The sequence below is a fragment of the Panthera tigris genome, chromosome A1, assembly GCF_018350195.1.
Source record: "Panthera tigris isolate Pti1 chromosome A1, P.tigris_Pti1_mat1.1, whole genome shotgun sequence".
NCBI classification, from domain to species: Eukaryota; Metazoa; Chordata; class Mammalia; order Carnivora; family Felidae; genus Panthera; species Panthera tigris.
Window position 1 is genome coordinate 142,608,866 of NC_056660.1, and position 25,468 is coordinate 142,634,333.

The following is a 25,468-nucleotide window of genomic DNA, read 5'->3' on the forward strand; positions in this document are numbered from 1 at the left end:
ACCCTGATGTTTATAGAAGCATTATCAACAATAGCCAAACTATGGAGAGAGCCCAAATGTCCATTGATTGATGAATGGATACAGAAGATATGGTATACATGTACAATGGACTATTACTCAGCCATCAAAGAGAATGAAAGCTTGCCATTTGCAACAATGTGGATGGAGACAGAGTATATAATGCTAAATGAAATAAGTCTGTCAGAGAATGACAAATACCAAATTATTTCATTCATTCATGTGGAATTTAAGAAACAAAACAGATGAACACATGGGAAGGGGAAAAAAAAAAAAAAAGAGAGAGTGGAAAACAAACCATAAGAGAATCTTAAAGATAGAGAACTGAGGGTTGATGGAGGGAGGAGTGTGGGGCATGGGCAAGATGGGTGATAGGTATTAAGGAGGGCACTTGGTATGATGAGCACTGGGTGTTGTATGTAAGTGATGAATCAGTGAATTCTATTCCTGAAACCAATATTGCACTGTATGTTAACTAACTGGAATTTAAATAAAAATTTGAAAAGAAAAATAAAAGAATCAATGAAACAAAAATAAATGAATAGGGCATATTTTTACTAATTATTTTATTTATTTTTATTATTTTTTTTAACGTTTATTTATTTTTGAGACAGAGAGAGACAGAGCATGAACAGGGGAGGGGCAGAGAGAGAGGGAGACACAGAATCTGAAGCAGGCTCCAGGCTCTGAGCTGTCAGCCCAGAGCCCGATGTGGGGCTTGAACTCACAGACCACGAGATCACGACCTGAGTTGAAGTCGGACGCTTAACCGACTGAGCCACCCAGGTGCCCCTTTACTAATTATTTTAATATAAAAAATCAATGAAGAAAAAAGTCACTCAAAAATCAGATAAGGAAGTAAATGTACCCCTACTACCACCATTCATAAAAGCTGCTCCACATACTTTGGAAAGATAAAAAGCTAGAAAACTGGAAGGTTTCATAATTTTAGATAGAAAAACTAAAGCCTAGTGATGTGCTTTTAAAAAATATCGATAGGGGAACCTGGGTGGCTAAGTTAGTTAAGCTCTTGATTTCAGCTCAGCTTATGATCTTGAGGTTCGTGAGTTTCAGCCCCACATTGGGCTCCAGCGGCACTGGCAGTGTGGGGCTGCTTGGGATTCTCTCTCTCTCCATCTCTCTCTGCCCCTCCCCAACTCAGGCACGCACTCTCTCTTTCACTCTCAATCTCAAAATAAAGAAACTTAAAAAAATAAAATAAAAAATATTAACAGTTTTATAAAGGAATTCTTCCTCTCCATTAAGTTCTTTTATCAGTTAAAGAAACTATCAATTACCATTTAAGAGATAAACACAAGGAAAGCATATTGCTGTATTTGTCAAAGCACAGATTTCTAAAGCTACCAACTAAGGGGAGGAAATCACTAACCAACTAGAGTATCAATGGAAAAAAACGTCAAAAAACTAGGAATATAAAGAGCATCTATGAAAAATCTGTAGATACTGTCATACTTAATGATAAAAAACTTAAAGATTCCCCCCCTAAGATAATGAACAAGACAAGGATGTCCACTCTTGTCCCTTCTATTCAGCATATACTGGAGGTTCTAGACAGGGCAATTAGTCAAGAATATGAAATAAAATCTAGATGGGAAAGAAGAAATGTTATTATCTATATTTGCAGATGACATGATTTTGTATATAAACATCCTAAGGAAGTTACTAGAAACTATTAAAATTATGTGTTTCACAAGTTTATGGGACACAAGATCACTGTATAAAAACCATCTTATTTCTATATACTAGGAATGAACAATTAGAAAGTGAAATTAAGAAAATAATTTCAATAACAGCATCAAAAAAACAATATTTAGGAATACATCTAACAAAAGAAACGTAAAAATTACATTCTGAAAACTAAACAACACTATTGAAAGAAATTGCAGAGGTAAATAAATAGGAAAACATCCCAGGTTCACTGACTGATAGACTTCACATTAAGATGACCCATGAAATTGTTCTACAGATTCAAGGCAATTCCTATCAAAATTCCAATGGGCCTCTTTACAGAAACTCACAGGCTGATCCGAAAACTTATGCAGAAATTCTAGGGTCTCAGAATAGTTGAAGCAATCTTGAAAAGGAAGAATAAACCTAAATAGATAGATCAGTGTGTTAGAATTCAGAGTTCAAAAATAAACCCTCAAATGTACAGTCAACTGATTTTTGACAAGGATGCCAAGACAATTCAATAAGACAAGAATGATCTGTTCAACAAATAGTGCCAGGACAAGTGGATATCCACAGGCAAAAGAATGAAGTGGAGCCTCTATCTCACAATGTACAGAAAAAAATAACTCAAAAATTAGCCTAAATGTAAGAATTCAGACTGTAAAACGCTCAGAAAAAAACACGTGTAAACCTTCATTACCTTGAATTACACCACGGTTTCTTAGATGTGACACGAAAGTGTAAGAAATGGAACAAAGTAGGTAAATTAGACTTAATTAAAATGTAAAGCTTTTGTATTGCAAAGGACACAATCAAGAAGGGGAAAAGACAGGGGCACCTGGGTGGCTCAGTTGGTTAAACATCCGACTTCGGCTCAAGTCATGATCTCATAGTTTGTGGGTCTGAGCCCCACAGCAGGCTCTGTGCTGACAGCTCAGAGCCTGAAGCCTGCTTCAGATTCTGCGTCTCCCTCTCTTTCTGCCCCTCCCTTTCATGCTCTTTCAAAAATAAATAAATTTTTAAAAAAATTAAAAAAAAAAAAAAGAAGGGGAAAAGGCAACCTACAGAATTGGAGGGAATATCTGCAAATCATTATCTGATCAGGGGTTTCTATATCCGGAATATATAAAGAATTACAACCCAACAACAAAGATAGACCAAACAACCCAACTGAAAATGGACAAAGGATCTGAGTAGCCATTTCTCCAAAGAAGATATACAAGTGGCCAACAAGCACACGAAAAGATACCCAATAATATTAGCTATCAGGGAAATATGTACAATTTGAAACCATAATGAGATAGCGTTTAACACCTACTAGGATAGCTATAATCAAAAAAGACATCTAATACCAAGTGTTTCTGATAATGTAAAGAAACTGGAACCCTTATACACTGCTGGTGTAAATGGCGCAGCTGCTTTTGCAAAAACAGTTTGGCAGCTCCTCTAAAGGTTAAACAGCAAATTACCATATGACCCAACAATTCTAGTTGTACAGTTTATGTGGAGAACTGAAAACATATAGCCACATAAAAACCTGTACACAAATATTCACAGGAGCATTATTCATAACAATGGTGTAACGTTCAAAAAGTGAAAACAACACAAATGTCTACCAACTAATGAGTGGATTAATAAAGTCTAGTATATCCGCACAATGGAGTATCATCCAGCAATAAAAGGAAATGAAATATTGATACATTCTACAATGCGGATGAACCTTGAAAAACTCATTCTCAGTAAAGAATTCAGTCACAAAAGACCAGATATATAATTCTATTGATACAGACTATCTAGAATGGGCAAATCTACAGAGACAGAAAATCAGTGATTGCCTTGGGTTGGGGGAAGGAGGGAGAGTACATGAAAGGGAAAAAGAAAGTAACTGCTAATGGGTACAGGGCTTTTGGGGAGATGATGAAAATGTTTTAAAATTGACTGTGGTATTGGCTGCACAACTCTACAAAATATACTAAATACCTCCTGAATTGTACACTTTATATAGGTAAATGGCTAAGTGTGTGAATTATACCTCAATAAAGTAGTTACTAAAATTACTGATGGTAATATTAATAGCTAAGTGGATCCTGTTAGAATTTAAAAGGTTAAACTAATTATTCTTTATATTAATATCTTTGTCGGCCCTGTCTAGTATATGGTGTATTTTTCTTGGTAATGATCAAGATGTACCAACTTCTCTGTCATCTCAGTAATGGTAAAAACACACATTTATTTGCACAACAAATTCACTAATTTATCTATTACATATCTAAATGGCTTGAAACTATATGAGACACCAAGAAATGCAAGCCAGTAAGACTTACTCCACAAGCTAAGAATCTAGTAGATGAATTTAACAAGTAATGGTAAATATGGGTTGAACAATGACAAATATCCAGATGAAAAGTATCTTGAAATGTGATACAGAAAACAAACCCTCTTGGAGTTTAGCAGCAGGAGTGCTGCCTCAACCAGGATGGACCCTAATGATCAATGTCTTTGGAGACCTCTCTGTTCTAATCTAGCCATTAGCAAACACTGATGCTGCATACCCCTTCCCTGGACTCGCTTCCACTTCTGTAAAATGACGTGGGTAGACTATGTAATATAAAGTTCCTTCTATCTCCAAAGTTCTATTTGTTTGTTTATTTTTGAGAGAGAGAGCGCAAGGAGGAGAGGGGCAGAGAGAGAAGGAGACACAGAATCCAAAGCAGGCTCCAGGCTTTGAGTTGTCAGCACAGAGCCTGATGTTGGGCTCAGACTTACAAACCGCGAGATCATGACCTGAGCCAAAGCCGGACGCTTGACCGACTGAGCCACCCAGCGCTCCATCTCCAAAGTTCTAATATCGACGTTTAGACTTCAGTTTAGTCCAGTCATAAAAATTAACTCTCTTGTTTCCACTGGATACACGGCCAAGTTAAATTGTCAGAGGAAAATGGCAAAATGATGGAAAATAAAAATGTACATTTATTTAACTGGTTAGTCATATATACATTTTATATACCCTATAAGGAAGGTTAGTCCCTAGGGCATGACTACCTACAATACTTTTCAGTGTACTGTGAGCTTATTGCCATATGAAATGTATTCTCTCAATCTTTACTTCTGTGAAATGTACATAGTACAATTCTTAATTTAAAAAAAAATCAATAGTCCTGAAATTCACTTCTTTGTGTCAAATAATAAGTGCTTGTGTTGACCTTTGTAAGAGATGAAATTTTTAAAAAACACATTTGGGTCACAACTGGTTTTAAAAACAAAGAATATAAGTATTGCCTAATTTTACAAAAAAAATACATCACTGAAACATTCTGCGGTGCTTTTTAGATAAAAAGAAAAATTATTATCAAAAGGATAAAAAATTATTCTGTTACAATAAAGCATTTTAGCATCTTTCACGTTATTCAGGTACTTAAGAACATTGTTTATTAACACACTATTTTTAAAATTTCTTTATACAAACTAGGAGATTTCGAAGAAAATTAGACTAAGTCAGTTAAACTCAAGACTTAAATTTGTTAAGAGTGACTGAATTTCAAAGAATATAGCTAGTTTTATATTTTAGTTTCAAAGTTTTCTGAACCTGTAGGTGTAACTTCAGTTGACTGAAGCCCTACCAAGGGTATTCAATGCATGTACTCAATTTTTGTAAGGGAAACTGTTGCATTCATATTTACTGACTGTCTACCATGCTAAACACCAGGAATACAAATGGATAAAACACAATCCCTGCCGCAGGAGAAACTGATAATTTCATGTTAACCTCCACATATTAAGTTAGGAGGTAATAGAGATTTAATAGAGGAGGACATGTAATTCAACATGAGGGCACCAGAGTAAGGTTTACTGGAGGCAGTGGTACTGAAGCTTGAAGGATATGTAGGGGTCAAACAGTCGGTGGCTGAATTAAAGGCAGAGGTGGGTGGCAGGCAGTATGGACTGTGGGTACAAGGCCATTGCAAAGAGAAGGAAGGACATTCCCAAAACAAGGAAGCAAAGACTTGCAGATGAGAAACAGCATGGTTGCTGCTATATGGAGAACTGCAAGCAATTTGGGGCAACAGGAACAGAAGCACAGGATGATGAGGCTGAGGAAGCCTCATCTGATGACCATGGAGTGGTCTATATATATACCATGCCACTGAAACTGTGTGATTTTTGTTTGTGAACGAACACCTGTCAGAGTAATATGTCACCAAAGAGGACATACCCAGGATTCATCTGCACATATATCCTCCCAAATACCTCCACCAAGAGTTTATAAGTTATTACAACAACAAATATTACTAGCTAGAAATTGCTTAAAATTCTTCCCATGAGTTAAACCATTCGTAAATCAAAGTTTCCTCTGGAAAGTGTAGACTAGAAACCGGATGGGTCATCTAGTCCCCACCCCTCTGTGTGACCTTATTTTTTAAAAACTTTATTACCTTCAGATGAACCTTGCACACTTCACTTTACTACAGACCTCACCATTTCTTCCACACCACAAGTGTCACACATTTACATAGCCTGTTTGACCTCTGCCTCTGTACACATCTTGATCTTGTCCCTTACTTCTCTAATAAGAGGGAAAATGGGAAGCCAAATTCAAAGAACATTTTCCTCTAAGTCCTAGAACAGAACTATCCATATCACATACCTCCCTTCCAACAGAATCTCCACTATGGTCTTTTAAAAACAGAAATGAAACAATAAAAGGAAATTTAAAAGCCCTCTACAGGGAAGAGATCATAGTTAATCTAGGATCAATCTGTCCCATTGTGAATAACCACACCTCTAACTCCAGCTAGTAATTTTGAAAATAGAAGCTCACAATCACTGGAATGGACTAGTAAACATTCTTTCCCATTAATGATACTGGTAGGGGGAAGAAGGAGAAGGGACTAATTCCTGATGGAGGTGAATTAGTAATGTCTTTGTCTCATATAAATAGTATTTTTCTTCTTACAAATAACCTGTATTAAGTGTTAATACCTGAAAAAATGCTTCAGCAAATTTCCACATTTTCTTCAAAATATTTTAGAAGACGTTAGAAGAGAATAAGGATTAGTTCTTGAAAAACGCAAAGTAAAAATTTAAGTATACTTATTTAGAAAGCTAATAAAGTAAACACTTTGGGTCACCAAACTCTTATTTTTTTATTGCCTGTTATTCAAAAATACATACATTGTTTCTCACTTCCCAGAGAATGTAAATTGTATCTATTACTGAATTACTATAGCACCTCTTATAAAATGCTACCTGTTCACAATCAAGGTAAAGGAAATTCTGACATTTCTAAATTGTTAAGTTACAATCTTTCATAATCTGTCTTAGTTAATTTTTAAAAAACCTACTCTAAATTTTGAGGTTCCATGGTGGAAAAATAACAATAATTATGTCATTTTTAACTGTTACTATAAGGGAAATCCTACAACTTAAATTTTCATCTATAATTATATTCATGATAAAGCACTTCTTGTGAACTCAAGTCCCAGTTTTACACACAAAATCTTAAAAAAAATTTTTTTTAAATATTTTTATTTATTTTTGAGACAGAGACAGAGCATGAGCAGGGGAAGGGCAGAGAGAGTGGGAGACAGAATCTGAAGCAGGCTCCAGGCTCTGAGCCGTCAGCACAGAGCCCGACGCGGGGCTCGAACTCATGGAACTGCGAGATCATGACCTGAGCTGAAGTCAGATAGATGCTTAACCGACTGAACCACCCAGGCGCCCCATACACACAAAATCTTATCCAAACAAGAGTCAGCCACAGAAATTATATCTATTTTAGTTCCCAACTAAAATCTTGTAAATTTTGCCTACTATCCATTAGAGGGGGAGACAGAAGGCACAGCTGTGGAGAGTATAGAACCCCAGAACTCAAAACTTTTTTCTTGTTTCTATCATCTTTCGAGTAAGTACAAACTGTATTTGATTCAAGATAAAGCACTTCTTAACAATTCTAACATATAAGTAAAACTGTGTGTAACATTTCCAATGAAATTTAGTTTTTGAAACTGTACAAAAATCCCTCATCAGTTTTAAAATAGTAGCTTTCTGAAACTCTGATAATGGATGAATTAATCTATTAAATAGGAATGAAATGAACCCACCCAGATTCCATAAATTTGAGTAAAATTATAGTTATACTGATTTAAAGCAAAATCAATGTACTAAAGAGTGATATTTCTGCATACATCCTTTAATGAGTATCTGTTGGAAACACACAAAGTGGCAGAAAAATCTCTTTAACAGAAGATACATGCAGTACCCCCAAAATGTAGAAGTTCTGGCAGCACCATAAGAATATATTATTGAAACATTAAAAGAATGTAAATATAATCAGTGCTTGAAAGAATCTTTTTTCCATTAAGATAACCAAAACGTTATTAAAATTCGTCACTACAAAAATAGTTTCACGAACTACTAATGCATGTGTATGTCTGTTCTGGACTCTCAGAAATATGGTAACAGCACTTATTTATCAACATATTCCTGTATATTTGGGAGCATAAATTTACAATGAACAAAATAAAAAGTTTTAGTTTTCAGTATTACGTTGTAACACCAGGACACTAATAAAATTAACTATTTCCAAGAGAATTTTAAACAGCTTTAAATCTTAAAAAAACAAATCCTATATTTTCTTCTTCTTAAGTGCTAACAAGTAATTTCAGAATTCTATACAGTCAATGTTATGAAGAAACAATAACTCCCTGGAAGGAGAAAACAAAACCTTCACCCAATTGTATATGCTGGTCTATTAGCATATAGCTCTTCATTTAGTATATAGCTAATCCAAGACTAAGGTCTCAAAGGATGCCCTGAACACTTCAGTTGGTCAGTGTATACCTGCTCAGTCCCAAAATGATTTTTATCATTTAGGTTAAAAAATATTTTAAGAAAATATAGCAAGTTAGATAAAATGTAATGCTATTTCCTCAAAGAAATTAGTGAATATTTTCATCCTCACAAACTCCCTTTTTTACACACCCTAAACTTTAAAAAAGCATTTAAATAAATACATTATAAATTTATTAATTTATTGAAACTTACTCAGTGAGAATGTTTTTGCATAGGTTATGGCAAGGGCATAAAACAGTACTTTAGCACTTGACTAAGGAGTATTTAACAGCCCATACATTTCAAAATTTAGTTCAGCAGTATAATTACAAATCAAAGAGTAAATAATTCAAGGTAACCTGATAATGCCACTGAATTAGAGAATATAAAAAACTGTACTACCCTCGTAAATAAGTTTTTAAAAAGCTAAAAAGTAGTTTAAAAAGTATTTGTGGATGAAATTATGTCTGAGATTTGTTTTAAAAATAATACAAAAGTGGAAGAGTGTGCAGGGATAGAAATGAATTGAGATTAGCCATTTTTTCATAATTCTTGAAGCTGGGTGATGCACTAATGGGAGTTCATTACAGTATTCTTTCATATACATATGAAAAATTGTATAAGTTTAAAGAGGAACAAAAAAATCTTGCTTATATCTTTAAAGCTAGTACTTTTTAAAAAGTACATAAAACTTACAGAGAGTAAAGAGCCAACTGTAGCAACATTACTAAAATTTTCAGGACCAAATGAAAATCAGGGCTTTCTTTTGGTATGTTAATTAATTCATGAGATTTAGGCATACAGTTTGAATTTTAAGAGCACAAATTGTCTTGCTACGTGCTATTACACCATCAACTCTTAATTAACTTGACTAACTAGATCACTGTTCCCCATATCCTTCCTTTACAAAGGACAACACATAGACATAGACATTCGAGTGTTTTGCTCCTTATGTAGCAATAAGACGGCAGAACAGAGAAATGCTGGCAAAATATTTTTTGTTCATTCTTTTCTCTTGAAATAAGGAAAAAAAGGCAAAATAGCCTAAATAAGCCTTAAAACCATAGACTTTAATTGTCTTCCTTTGCCACGGGAAAAAAAAAAGTGTTTCAAGTGTAAACACTTACAAGTTTCAGATTTAAGTGAAGATTACTTTAATATTCTTTGTGTTTCTAATTCATGAAACACTGATCCTATGTCTACAGAGTTCTCCTAGGACAGGAAGTTATTAACTTCCTGACAACAATGTGCATGTTATGGGAATGGAGCTAAAATACACTATTAACCGGCTGTACCTACTGGGGTCAAAAGGTGATCTGTATTACTACTAAAGTTTTTACTACTGAACAACGTGACCTAGCACAACTCACCTAACCTCTGTGATTTAGTCTCCTCATGTGTCAAAGGTACACATTTTCAAACTTGGATGTTTTACACCATGATCCAGAGCACACACATAAATCTGTATATGACTAAAATAAAGTTTCTACTTTTAACGTGAATTTTACTCTGATGTTTCCTATTTTATTATGTTTCATTTCTCAGAATGCCATGAATAACCTAAATTGATTTCAAACTACCAGTTTGGAAGATCTTGGTTTATACCATCTTTAAGGTCTCTTCTGTTATTTTGGGATTCTAACATTGGCTATAAAACATTCAGTCTTCTATTTCAGGTGGAAATCAAACCAGTTCAGAAAATAATCTTCAAAAATCTTATAAACTAAAGAATATTTAAAATACTCTAACAGGAGAACTATAAGATTGTGTTAATACCTTTAACATAATTAAAAGCTTAAAATGACTTGTTAAATTCTTTTCAGAACTCAAAATATCTCCATGGCTAATCTATAGATTCTACCAAAGAAGCTGTATCTTCAAATCAAAGTAAGTCCTATTAGACTCCCAGGAACAGAGAAAATCAATAGATGACTAATTCTAGTTAGTAAATTCAAGTACAAAGGATTAGTAAAACAAACATTCTGAGAATTTGGGGTGTATAATGCAGAAACAGTTTTTTACAAATGTTAAATATAAAAGTTCTTATTTCCAAAAGCTACAGTATTCAATGCACATGGCTCATTTAAGTGTTAGCCAAAGAAATCAAGTTTGTAATTATATGCAGTGCATTTAAGTCTTTGAAATGGGTCTGCTAAATTTAATAGGAATAAAATTTTTCCTTCCCTTGGCATTTTTTTAAATCTACATACTAATCACATTGCTCTTTAATTCTAATTGTATATTCAAAAGAAGTGTGTACTTTATAAATCAATGTGAAAATGCAGTCTTCAGGAAACTCAAAAATTTTCATGTGTTCAGTAATGTTTGTAACAACAGAAAAGAGAATATGCTTACACTGCAATAGTTAAAGCATGATCTCCATGATAATTCTAAGATATGTCTACTGTTTTATGCAAAATTACTGCATTTTAGGAACAAAATTAGAATACCTCAAAGTCAAATAGTTTTCCTCACACATTCTTAAAAAAAACCTGTAACTAATTTCTTCTTCCTCAATCTGACCATGAGGTCTCTCAATGTTTGTCTCTGATATGTATAATCTATGCTGCCTCTAACAGTCAACAAATTCAATAGAAATTAGAATTCTCATGGAAGAGTTTGGATGCTATCACTTCACAATTTTTCTGAATATGCTAAAGAATTTGATTTTTTAAGAAGTGGTCTTGAAAAGAAAATAGTTTTCCTATGTTGTGCATCTCTTAACTTTATTTAAAATTACCTAGTCAAAAGTTTCCAAAGGATGAAAATTAATTTTAAGACAGTGACTAATAGGTTTTTGTTTACATTTGCAAGGCTACAGTTCCACAGACCTCCCTACATCCTAAAAATACCACAGAATAGCAAATAATTAATGTAATTGGTTTAGAACACATTTAAGATACATTGTATCTTTTTCAAGTACCAAATTCTTTTAAAATTCAGAAGTATGTGAAGATTTATCTTCTGTTAGTTGATATGCAAAATCTAAATCTGACATTAACACTAATAGAAGTGACAATAACTTGTTTCCTTCTGTGAAATCCTATGGTGAGATCACCTCTAAGAGTACGGTAAAGCTTAGTTTCAGAGTAGGAAGCCTGTTTTTTTAAAAAAATGTATAACCCTCAAGAACACAGATGAAAGTGGAAACCAGGTTAACAAAGAGGCCTTTTACGGCTGTGGTTAAAAAAAAAAAAAAAAAAAAAAAAGAGTAGAAGAGATATTATAATAAGATATTGTTTCACTGAAAAGTGATTTGTGCTGCAATTAACTAGGTAGCCCTTTTTCTACATAAAGGAAATGTTCATTCCAGTCCATCTAGCCATCCATAAACTATAAATTATAAAAACCTTTCTGAGGTTAACAAAAAAAGTAAAAAAGGAAAAAAAAAAAAAAAAAAAAAAAAAAGACTGACCTGGAATTTTCACTCAGGGTAGTAACTTTGCAAGATTTATCTAAAACCAAGTAAGTTTCCATATTTACACATTTTACTTAATCATGATGGTTGAATTGAATCTGTACCTATGTGAAAATGGCAATGCATTCTGAGTTGGTTCAGCCCTTGGTTCTGAGTTCTGTGTCACGTCAGGTGCTCTTTCATCATCTGTTCCATTGATACTTTCTGGTGTTAAAGGAGACTGAAGATCCCCGCCTGCTGATTCCTTTAAAAAAAGGGAGGTAGGGGATAAAAGTGTTATGCTTTTGTTAAAATACACAAGATTATCTTCAAGTTAAGAGTGACTCTGATGTATGTTTACTTACAAACCATATTTCCATTGAAATATGAGTCAAAGATTTAAAAAAGGAAATTTAAAGGAGAAATAATTTTTTAAAGCAAAGCAACTCATAAAACTATCTGAAACAATACAATTTAGAAATGTAAAGATAACACAATTTAGAAATGTAGTTTCAAAGAATTGAAAAGCTTTTGGGTTTATATAAGCAATTAATTGGTTAGAAGAAAAGATATTCAAAGAATTACTGAAGAAAAAGAAGATAGCACAAAAATGGAAGAAAATGTGATTTTACTTGGGGAAGTAGGAAGGCAAAGGGAAGAAAGAAATCAAGTTTTAATTTTTTTATCTGCCCTACTTTTCAGTTCCAGAGTTATCTACAAAAGCAGCCAGAAATCTCTCTGTAACATATACAAAGTGAGTTTATTTCAGCTTTTCTTGCCTGTTACTCATAATGGAATTATTTTTCTTCACAAAATTTTCTGTCTTATTTCTACTTTTAATTAAGATTTGTCTATCAAGGCAAACTTAATTTATTCTTCTGGAAAACAAGTGGACTTTAAAATGCAGCTTAAACTGACACTTATTATTGTCACTGCATCATAAGATTATCTAAATTTGGTATTAGTAGAGATCAGAATGAGGGCTCATTGGACAAACCTGTTAACCAGGGGCAATCTTAGCATGGGATCATTAAAGTGCACCTTTGTGGACCCCTTGGGATCTCTGGGCACTGAAAGTTTACAACTGAAATATTAGGCTATGCTAGTGAAGAAAATGAAAACATCAGTGTCCAAGAGGAGAGTGGGTAGGTATGGTCACCATCTGCCAACTTGAAAGAATACAGGTTTTCTTCAAATAAAAACAAGACAGGCACCTGACCTGGTTTAGTTCCTAGAGCATATGACTCCTGATCTCTACTGGACTGGAATCTCTACTCTAGAGTTTACTCTAAAAACAAAAACAAAAACAAAACAAAACAAAAAAAAAACAACCAACAAGAAAAATATGTGTAATACAGGAAAATGCTTAGAATTAGAAAAATATGTAAATATAAGGAAATATCTAGATTATGATAGTTTATTTACTTTACCTAAAAATATTGCACATGGAGAAATGTTAGGAATATAGAAAATATTACTGTGGTGAGGGTAACTTTCTTTTGTGGGCTTCTGGTTTTAAATTGTATGTATTTTATTTCATATGTAAATATTTTAACTCATTATACCATAATGCTATTAATTATACAAGCTTATTAAAAGTCAAAAGGCTACTTTCTTGATTCCACCTTATCACTTAACTATTTTTCAATTATTAATGGAATTTCCATATTGACCTTTAATTTCATTCTCCTAAATCCTCTTTGTTTCTAGTAATTGATGGTCAGTCCAAGAATAAGGTTTACAGTATAATGTTACAACATAAAACCATATCCAAGGTGGTTACTTCTAGGTCAATTATGGATCACGTGAATCAGCCAGAAAAAGTTTAAGCAGCAAGAAGAAATTAATCAGAGCTACTTCTTTCCAAGAAAGACCAAACCAAACTAAAATAATCAAGGTGGACTGTCCAATCAGCTAAACAGTAAGTTGATTCAGTGGAAATGAGAACAAAACAAGTTACATTGTTAACCGGAAAGGGCATAACCAGCATTAGCAACTAAGGATTCACCTAGAGATTTGCTAGAATTGACTGATATGAGTGTGAGGGACAAAAGTAGATCAGGATTAAAAGAGAGAGAAGAAAGAGGGACAGTTGTTTGATTTCTGGTTCTCACTGCCTTCGGGGGAAAATGAGTGTTTGGGTGCATGGGTCTTGGGGGGATTAGGAAAGCTGATGTTACTGAAGTAGAAAAACCATTTCAGAGGCAGGAGAAAAAGGAAGAAGGAAGGAGAGGAAGAAAGGGACCGAGGCTGCAACAATTCCAGTATCGTAATTCAACAAGCTTTTCATTAGAAAACTTGAATATTAGCTATATTTAATGAAAGGTAGATTTAGTTGCCCTAGACATTATATCTAAAGTGAAAACAAAAAGCCCAGAGCATGTTTTTTTTTTAAAGCAGGTTAAAAATTCATAAAATCCTAAGAAAGAGTTCCAACAGTGCATAGGAGCATAAAAGGAAAATGAGATTCCTTTGACTTTTAACTGCCCCACAGGTAGTGAAAAGTATTCTGTGAAACTTTCCAGGAATTTCATATATGCTGAAAATAGCACAGTTGTTTTATTTAACATATTCCAAACTAGTTCTTTTTTAATCTAAACTTTGTGTAATTTTTAAAAATGTTTATTTATTTTGAGAGAAAAAGAGAGAGAAAGAGAAATCAGGGAAGGGGCAGAGAGAGAGAAAGAAAGAGAATTCCAAGCAGGCTCCATGCTGTCAGTGCAGAGCCCAATGCAGGCTCAATCTCACGCCTGTGAGATCTCGACCTGAGCCAAAATCAATAGTCAGGTGCTCAACCCACTGGGCCACTCAGGTGTCCCTAAAGGTGTACCTTCCATCAAGTCAACATTTTCTATCTTTAATTCAAATATTAAAATAAAAAACTTGGAGATGTATTTATTTGACTAGAAACTTTTCAAAGAAAAAAAAGGGTAATTTGTCTTTAAAAAGACATTCCATTTTTTGTTTCTACAGTGCTGTTAATTCTTTTTTTTTTTTTTAGTTTATTTATTTATTTTGAGAGAGAGAGAGTGAGCGAAGTGGGGAGGGGGCAGAGAGAGAGGGAAAGAGAGAATCCCAAGCAAGCTCTGCACTGTCAGCACAGAGCCTAATGTGGGGCTTGAATCCACGAAGTGAGATCATGACCTGAGCTGAAGTCAGATGCTTAAAACTGACTGAGACACCCAGGTGCCCCTAGAAAGACATTCTTAAGCTAATATGGCCATTTTAAGGAAAAAATTATCACACAATACCTTCTTTGATATATGTATGTATGTATATACATACACCAAAGGTGATAAGAGAAAGGAAAAATGTAAAACATAAAATACGAAAACGTAAAACACGAAAAACAAATGACCTGGGCTCTCTCTCCAGGCCTTAGGGTAGTATCACCAACCTCCTCTCTCGTGTCTGTGCTGTAGTAGGAGGGTGGGCCGGAAGGATGTGATGGCACTGCCCTTCCCCACTAGACTAAATTAAAATTCCTGTTACAGTTTCATCCTTTCTTACTTCAGTAAAACAGAGCCTCTTCTCTTAATCATTTAACAAATATTCAAAGAAGACTTATTCTATTTCCTGTCGCTTGTATTTAAATGAAGATGAGAATCCTCTTTTCTGGGCAGAGGCTCAGACAGGAAAAACTGAGGGACAACCTTAGGATTTTGAGTTCCCATGGCTGTGGATACGGAAAAAAATGCTAGGGAAGAGACACAGAAGGGCAAAAAGATATATAAAGGAAGATAAGGTTAAGATAAATGTCTACGATCACAAAGCATTCCCTTTACCTGGTCACCATCTCTGAAATCCCACTTTCTGACAACCACAGAGTCTCTTTGTACCCTGACTCTAGATTAACTCATGTTCTTCCTTCCCTATGTAAAGTGGATGGACTGATGCACAGTGCTACTGGGTTAATCTCTATTCTGCATATTCTTGTACCTACCAGCTGCATTAAATGATAACCAAGAATCAGCTGTATCTGTCCCAAACATGTTTATGCCAATTGTATTCATATCATTATATAGTTCAATTACATATTATACAAATTAATAAAATCTGAATGCAAACCTAGAGTGGTTATTTTGATGAAAATCAAACTACATGCTTTGAAATGACTAACAGGTAAATGACTAGAAAATAAAATCCACTATTGAAGTCGCTGTATATAATAAACGATTACATAACATACATTATATGCTACCCACATAGTATCAGAAAAATGACATAAAAATCTATCATACTCAGATTTCTTTGCAAGTGACAAGAGTCAGCTCTACTTAAAGGAAAACAGGAAATTGCTGACAATTAATGAACATGGTTTGTGTCAGAAAGAACATGGAATTCCAATCAAGATTCATATTCAAAGAGAACACTTGACCTTTAAATAAAAATATTGGCAAATACATAAAACACAGTATTACTGAATTTTATTTTACAAATTTTTAAGGATTTTTTAAAAACTTCATCATCGAAACTGACTTTTTTCACTAACTTATCAACTACTAATGTTGATTCCAACAGGTAATAGGTGCTGTACAACCTCCTATCCTCTCAACCTAACCTGCTCTTTAACCTGGTATCTTTTGGCCCTCTGCAATTATCCTACTTTGTGAGGTGCAATCTCTCTACACTCAGCCTAAAACCAGAATGCCAATCACCTTAATGATATTCTCACTAGCATCATCCCAATTTGGAGGATTCCTTTACCTTCCACAATAACTATCTTGCCAATTTCCAATTTCTCATCAACTGAACCATCATTCTCTATTCTTACGTGCCCAAGCTATCAAGTGCTGAGAGAAAATACTGTGAGGTATGCTGATTAGTGTCATGAAAATAATCCGGAGCTCTGACTTCAATTATGCTCTTGAAATACTGAATAAGCTTTAATTTTACTTACTACTCCCACTGGACTCTTCTTTTTTACTTTACCTAACAGCTGTTCCAAATCTGTGTTCAAGCCTCCTCTCTCTTCAAGCTGTCCTTCCTCTCAGTGAATGACCCAACTCTTCCATCCAGAGAAAATAGAAATAAACTGGCATGAGTTTCCTCGGTCTTCCTCCTACCTGTATCTGAATTCATTTTTATCCTTCCCTCCTGTCTCCGATGAAGAAGTGGCTCATTTGTCTCTAACCTCCTCGCTTACATTACCTTCCCCTGCACAATGCTCCATCAATGATCCATTCTTTCTCTTCTTCTCTTTGTCCTTTACTGACTCCTTCCTTACATTTAAAAACATAATCAAATCACTCCCACACATACATAAAAGAAATATTCTTAGCTTCACATCCTCCAGAGATTATCATGTTGACTCTAATTCTCCTCATAGAAAAGAAACAAGTATTTGTGACCTTATTCTCACTATCAAACATTTCCATCTCAAGAATACCTTAAAGTCACCAATTCTACTTCCTTTAATTCTAGAAACTACTTCGCATTGTCCTTTCTTCACCGACAGTCCACCTGTAATTACCAATGAACTCCAGTTAGGTTTAAAGTACTCTTAAGTTTCATCCTACTGGAACCCCCCTCTGACACTGCCAAATCATGGCCTCCAACTGAAAATGCTCTTCTCTTGACTTCTGTGCTAACATTTCCTGCTGGCTCATTTCCTACCACTTTTCAGTGTCTCTCCCTGTATCTTCCTCAATTTAAGTGACAATCTTCAAATGACAATTTTGACCCTGTCTTCCCCTATCTTTGCATTCTACTTTCTTTCTGGATGATGTCATTCTCTCCTAGAGCTTTAACTATACTCACTTGTTGGTGACTCTTGAGACTTCCCTCCAATTCAAAATATCTAACTACATACAGGACACATCCCCTGATGCTCAATTAGGATACAAATTCAGTATGTGAAGTGGAAATCTTCTGAAGTTCATGCTACAAAACAACAATAGAAGTTTCAAAAACATCCAGCTCCTGTTTTATCAGCCTCCCTCACCATTCCTTCAACTGCTGTATTTCCTCCAAGTTCGGTCAATTTCACATTGTCATATCTATTTCCTCCTCTCTATTCTCACTGCAAACACCTAGGAGGTAAACCCAATAGAGAAATGGATAAATACTCCACTGAGGCAAGTAACAGGATTAGAGACTCTTAAGTCCACCGTCCTTACTTTGGACAGCAAACCATAATATCCAGAGAATTCTAGTGAACCTTTCCTGAGATTGTTTTGAGCTATCTGGCTCAGTAAAACCACTTTTGTTATGTGATAGTAAGAAATTATCACATTAATTTATAGGCATTTGCTAATTCCAATGGTATATTTGCATGCTAGATATGTAACTAATACAGTTCATAGTAGTAACACTTGGCTAATACAGACCACCTTTCAAAAAAAATCCATGTATAGCAAGTAACATCCTTTTTTAAGAAAATCTGAAGTATTTGAGATTTATTATATTTGAAATGTCCAAAGAGATCATATAATTCAAACCTCTGACCTTACAGATTTAAGAACTACTACCCAGGCAGGTCAAGTGACTTGTAGAAGATCAAATAGCTAGTCACAGAGATACTAACAATCAGTTACAAAAAAACAGTGCCTCATTTGAGTAAATACAATTTACCATTAAAATGAACATTAAAAAATTATGGTATTTATAACAAAGCTAAAGAAACTTTGTTCCTTCTTTGAATATACACATACAGACATATTCTACTTTTTCTATAAAGTGAATTTTTAAAAATCTGAGGAAAAAAGCTAGTCTAAATATAGATTAAGAGGCTACAACATATCCAATACTACACAACCTGACAATTTATATGGGGAGGGGGGAACCTAACTTTTGTTTGACTACAAACAACTAATGCATTAATATTTCACTCCATTTAAAAGTCTTAGTGAACTGTCAGCTAAAACTTATTTTTTTCTAAACTCCAGTGAAGAAAAAATTGCATTATTTTGATTATGTAGCCCCTTTTAAAGCCAATCATCACTCTTGATTTTATGTCAAGATTATTAAAAGATTCCCATGGAAACACAAGAAGAGAAGATCTCCAAAAGAGGAGAAGTTCTAAATTAATGTCTGTTATTTAAAGAAGGACATGAAACAGACTAACAACAAATACATGATTCAACTTATTCCTGGAGATGTTTTCCTGATAAAGACAATATAAAGACTATCTGACATGACCACACATTCTATCAAGTGTACAAACTTAGCCCAAGAATTTAAGAATGGGGAAGCAGCTAACTCGGTTCTAAATGCCCGACTCTCTTCATCACATGCCCTTAGGGATGAGGAATAGTTTGTCTACAGCACTGCTTCTCAAAGTGTGGTCCCCAGATCACATCTCCTGGAATGCTGTCATCAGAAACGTAAATTCTCAGGCCCCATCTCAGCCGTACTAAATCAGACATGCCAGGAGTAGGACTCAGCATTTTGTGTTCTGATAAGTTTTCCAGGGTACTCTGATGCAGGCCACATCACCAATAACAGCTGTTAGCACTTAAGCACTTACTATATAATAAGCACTTTGTAATCCTCATTTAATTCTCACAACAACCCTCCAAGGAGATACTATTTCTTTTTTTTCCATCAAGTTTTTAATTTTAATTCCAGTATAATTAACATACAGTATTATATTAGTTTTAGGAGATACTGTTATTCTCATTTTATATATTAAAAAAAATAACTTGCCTAAATTAAAAAAAACAAAAAACAAAAAACAAAAACTAGTAAGGGCTGGAGCCCAGATTAAAAAAAGACAGGCTATAAAACCTACATTAGTGCCATTATCATTAGACATTGCCATTATCATATTTATCCTCTCCAACAATCCTGTAGTGTAAGTATGTAATTGCCATGTTACACATGTATGAACAGACCTAGGTGAAGCCATATTCCCAAGATCACATAGTGACAAAAAAAAAAAAATTATGTACAAGTTTGTCTGACTTGAAAACCCATACTCTTCAAGAGCTATGACCAACTGAGTGACTACCACTATCAATTATTCCATTTAACTTCTTGATCCCCTTAATTCCTGAGTAGTAGTCTATTCTTCAGGCAGAGTGTTAATTTAGCAGGTTAGGTTAAATCAGGGAGAATCAAACTCTACTCTCCAGATGAGTATAATCAGAGTGGCCAGCAGTCATATATTTCAAAGTAAAACAGAGATATTAATGACATATGTAAGAGAATGTCACAAAAAGGAGGGGGAGAAAATGGAAATGAAAATAAGTATATTTTTTTAAAATATCACTCTGCTTTGTACATCAAATTAGCAACCAGACTTCAAATGTTTTGAAAAGACAACTTAAGGTCAGTGTATTTTGGCTCTCAAATACTGATGAACTTAAGATCTTTTTTAGTCCTTCTATTTCATAGTATTTTCCATATATAAACATCTTGGATATACTCTTTTGATGAAAGTGAAGGCTTAAAGACATTCCTACCACCAAAGAGGGGCAGATATCTTACCAGCAACTTGCTCATAGCCAATTAAATAAAGACATGTTATGATCAGAGAAACAAGAACTAAGTACAACGGCCAAGTGTAATCAATTATAATTTTATTGGAGTCCTTTGCTTATTCTCTAACTGCATGTGCTGTAATATCCTCTTACAATGCTAGAATCATTCACCTGAGGACCTGGAGTTCCCAACATGTATTGGTACTAAACTTTAAATAGGTTTTTATGAAAAGTATACTCTAACTCCCGTAGCATTTAGGGAAGAGAGATTCAACGCAAGTTTCAAAATGATCATTCATGTTATTCCAGGTCAATGCAAATGTTGAGGAGGTACAATGGAGCCTTGGCATACCTTTAATCTATGAGGAAATATGTACTTTAAGCATAGTTAACAGAGCTCTCTTTTTCTGTAAAAACAAAACAAAACAAAACCAAAAAAACCCACCCAACTCTTTATACCAGTAGGGTTTATCAAAACCCAGTGGGGTGCCAGGTGTGAGGTGGAAGGTGAAGAGCAAAAAAATTTCAAAAATGGCTAGTCACTAAATTCCCAGGCAACTCCGATTTACTTCCTCAAGTTTTATGTAAATCTGCTACTACTGACAATATTCCAGAGAAACATTTATAACATCTGATTTTTCCTTTTCATGTAAACTCCTGAGTATGCTTCAAAAACAACTACTATAGACAAGAACCCAGCCCAAACCTGAACTCTACACTTAGGGCACAAATTTAAATAAAAATTTATTTTATTTTATTTATTTTTGAGGTGGGGGGAGGGACAGAGAGAGAGGGAGAGTGAATCCCAAGCAGGCTCCATGCTTTCAGCACAGAGCTGGACATGGGTCTGGCACTCACGAACTGTGAGATCAAAACCTGACCTAAAATCAAGAGGTGGACATTAACTGGTTAAACCACCTAGGCATCCCTGAAAATTAATTTTAGAAAAGCCTATTAAAAAAGTTGAATCATACCATGTACATTAAAACCTCTGTAAAAGTACTGAAATAGGAGTATTTAAGGAACTTAACTCGGAGATCTAATTAATTTCCAAATGAAGGAAGATTATGATGGGCAAGTCACAGTATTAAATCAATTGTTAAAGGAAAATTGTTTGGGTCTCAGTACTAAGTATAAAGATGTCCCAACTGTCAGATTTAATTACACTTAAAATCAAGTAAAACAGACTAAAATCAAATAAAACAGATTTGTTTTTTTTAATTTTCTATGTATTTGACATTTTGACATCTTAAAAAAAAAAAACCTTTCTGGCTAGCCAATTCTTAGAGCAAGGAGGTAAGATGGGGGCATGCCTTTGATATGCAAACTAACCAACGAAGAGCTATACCTCCTTCATCTGGCCCAAACACCCAGGATGCAAAATTCCTCTGTCTTAATCATCCCAGAGCCAGATACCAGGCAACAAGGGAATACCCTATAAGTTTAGAGCCTACAGAAATTATTCAACAAGCCAAATAAACTGTCTACCCTGCCCTGCCATTCCCAAGGAAACTCCAATATAGCTCTAGCCTCAGCTTTTCCCATGCTCCTGCTTTCTGCCTCCTGACCACCCTGAGGCTTCCCTATGTGCCCCTCAGATGTATGCTATGCCGCCTTTTTCTAAGACCTGTGAGTACAATAAACTCATTTTCCTGAGCCTCTCCTGTGTCTCCTCTTGTGATTGACCATCACAGAACATAAAACATTAGGCCAATCTATGCTTTTTACACATGATTGTTTTAAAGTTATATGCACATCAAAAAATCTGAGTTATAATTATTAAACTCATTTCCTCCCCAGATTCTTGCAGACATTGGCATACAGGAAAAAAACCACCTTTCTCCACTATTACAGATTAAGTGAAGGGCATATTCTATATCCACTTTGGAAATTACCTTAAATTTGCCATTGTTTTCCCAAATGTAACCCTGGCATAAAGGATACCATCGGAAATGAGTAAGGCTCAAAAATAGGAATAGAAATTAAATACCCACCTGTGAAGGTGTACTGGTAAGTTCCATCTTTTCTTGTGATTTCTCCTTTGCTAGTCGAGCAGCTTCTTTAAATTCCTGAAACTTTTCTGCGAACTGAATGTATAAAGACTATATACATTAACCAAATAAAATAAAAACAGGTCTCACTGCCCACTTTTACCTTGGTTTTCTTTCAATTGCTGAATAACTGACTCTTAACACAAGCGACGTAGCCATAAATCAATTATAGGTGTAATACGAAAATGAAGGAAAAAGAAATCTACTACCAAACACTTATCTGTACACTACAAACTCCTTGGACAAACTGCAGTCAAAGACATCATGATAACTAACTTAGAAGTTGAGGTCAGCTAGTTTATCTACGTCTCTTCCTCAGTGTTCAGATATACTTTACTAAGACCAAGGTGCAGAGTATAGGATGGGAGTGGAATCAGTAAAGATTAGCATACTTTGTTTATCACAGGGAAAAAAATGAATCTTTTAGGTATTTACTCATAAACATCTCGGTATTTGGAGTGTGCTTTTAACTTTTACTGGAACATAAACTCTCATATTATGTGAGGCTTTTTATTTTCAACAATATAAATGGCAACATTTACTATTATCGCTAAATGGCATTACTAAAACTTCATTTCCAAAGATTCTTAAACAGCTAATGTACAACAGCAGAGAGGAATAACACGAACTCCACAAAGGTCTTTAAAATTGGTAACAACAACAACAAACTATGGTACATAAAATGCTAATTCCTACAAATCCATAGTAATCTAGAAATGTCAGAGCCACAAAGATTATCTATTACTGCTTTGGAAGTGGAAACTAGTTTACATTATTCTCAGAGTAAGTTAAGGCTACACAATAATCAAATTAAAAAGTCAAAAATCTCTATGCAACTTAAAGCACCAGCTAGAGCTTGTAATTAAAATACGAAATTATGGTTCCCTACTCAAACCCCATAAGCCAACCCTGATTTCATTTTGATATTGAGAAGGAAAACTTGGGAAGGAAAGGTCATTGTACTCTAACCTGCCTTGGACATTTGGAAGAAGGCTAAAATTTAAGTTTTCATTACAACTTTCCTTCTTACATTAAAGTTGTCACCTGTAACTTGTAGATCAGGGAACTGAATGTATATTACTACTCCTTTTTCAAGTAAGGAGGTATTCTGTTCAAGTAATCTGAACACAAAGCTAAAAAGGTCTCATTCACACTTGTGTAAATGGAATAAAAAGGAAACCATAATTAATTTCTCTCAATGTAATCTGAAGTAGAACACAGTTTTTCTTACACTCATCTAGCATTCCAACATAGTTAATGTTTAAAACTCTTTCAACTTCATAAAGGCTCACACTACTGTTAATTTTTATAGGTTTGCGTTTCCATGGTAACAAAATACAACTTAGTAAGCACTCTAACAATCCAAGCACAGTTGCAATTTTCCTCATACATCAACCCTACGGACCAAACATTTCTCTCAATACTGCTACTCTCTCTTATTTTGAGAGATCCTTGTCTAGAATTGCCTTCAGACTTTCTAAAACCCTTATAATGCTTTGATTCACTTACGGTTTTTAATGATAAAATAAGCCAGAATAATTACATGCTTGCTTCATTTATGTAAAAGATTATAAACTCCTTGGGATCCCCTATAGTCTATAAAGCAGCAACAACGGTCTTTAAGGTAGCATGGAAAATAAATCATGATTTTGTCATCTCTGGACAAAAACATTATGAAGAGACTGATCACCAACTCTTGGAGCCAAGTCCAGTGAATAATTCCTGGAGCCAAGTCTAGTTTATTTAATGTAGATTCTCCCTCAAAATACTAGGAATCACTATCAGTAAGGTTGGTCAAAAGTATATGTTAACTTTAAAGAGGAAAAATTCTTGAAATATAAAAGCCATTCTCGGAAAAAAAAAAGATCAAATGAAAGGATACAGTATAACTGACAGAATTTAATAAGCTATTACTTTGCCACATTAGCTAGCTGCCCAGTAACCTCAAAGATGTGACAAAAACTTAATTTGCAGTCAAAATTACTCATGCCCAAAAATCATTTCATACAAGTTTATTTGAGAAATTAATCCACAATTTAGTTCCTGTCAAGAAATTTAGCAAGGGTAACATATCAACTTTTTTTGCTCTAGACTTTAATAGACAATTCCAAAAGGAAGTTCCAAAAAGGTTCCATCTGAGTAATGGCAAAATTATTAGAACAAATGTGTAATTTCCTAGGGGGATTATTTCCGGAGGGGCAATGCTCAGCTGGATACCTGTGTCCCTGCTATGTTGAAATACTTTGAATCTAGAACTCATACCTTTACCACAGTCCAAGAAATGTATTTAGAGAGTAAGATGGGTGTAACAGAAAACAAATCAGTAACACTTTTTCATTTTCATCATCCTACAGAGAATGGACTTATAATCATGAAGGCGAAAGTTAAAATAGCCTTAAAATTGGTCCCTAAACTGTAATTTATATTAAAGGTAATAAAAATATTTGAAAACAACCATGTTAAGTAATGTCTACAACCAAAAAAAATGGAAGCAAAGATTACTTCAATTATTGATCTAACTATACCCACGAGTCAATAAATATTCACAAAAATGTAAGATTATTTTTAAAAAGAACTTATTTTTAAGCATCAGAATGATTTCTGTAATGAATAGCTTACAGTGTAAACATAAACAGTGTATACCTACAAGAGTCTGATGACCCTGAAGCTGAACATTTGTAACTCCCAAAAGGCATCAAATTATTGTGAAAGGTAGGGTTATCCTTTTAATTGAACATTTCAAATAGAGAAGTTCAAAGAATAAATCTTTGGGTCTGGTGAGCATAAAATCTGATGAGCCAAGTGAGTACTCCTCATCTCCTTGACCAGTATCTTATCCTGAGACAGTTTCCTTTGCCTTAGTCTTTGTGGATGACACCCACAAGGCACTGCTGGTATAAACACTGCAAGCTGCTGCTGGTACGCAGGACAACTCTTATTTCCAGTAATTAGCCTGGTGATGTTCTGTATTTTGTTGGCCTTTCTGACCACAGTAATTCACTTGGTCAGTATCTTGCAGGAACTCTTCATGTGTTTGTTAGATCTCACCACTCTGT

At 34.5% G+C, this 25,468-nt stretch overlaps 1 protein-coding gene across 1 annotated transcript in view; it reads right to left on the reverse strand.

Moving 5' to 3' along the window:
• HOMER1 (homer scaffold protein 1) overlaps window positions 1-25,468 on the reverse strand; it is a 134,939-nt gene that overhangs the window by 56,242 nt on the left and 53,229 nt on the right. Inside the window, exons 4-5 of the mRNA XM_015536535.2 lie at window positions 22,356-22,448; window positions 12,064-12,203 (exon numbers count right to left, since the gene is read on the reverse strand). Of these exons, the coding sequence (XP_015392021.1) occupies window positions 12,064-12,203; window positions 22,356-22,448 (233 nt within the window). The remainder of the gene's footprint in view (window positions 1-12,063; window positions 12,204-22,355; window positions 22,449-25,468) is intronic.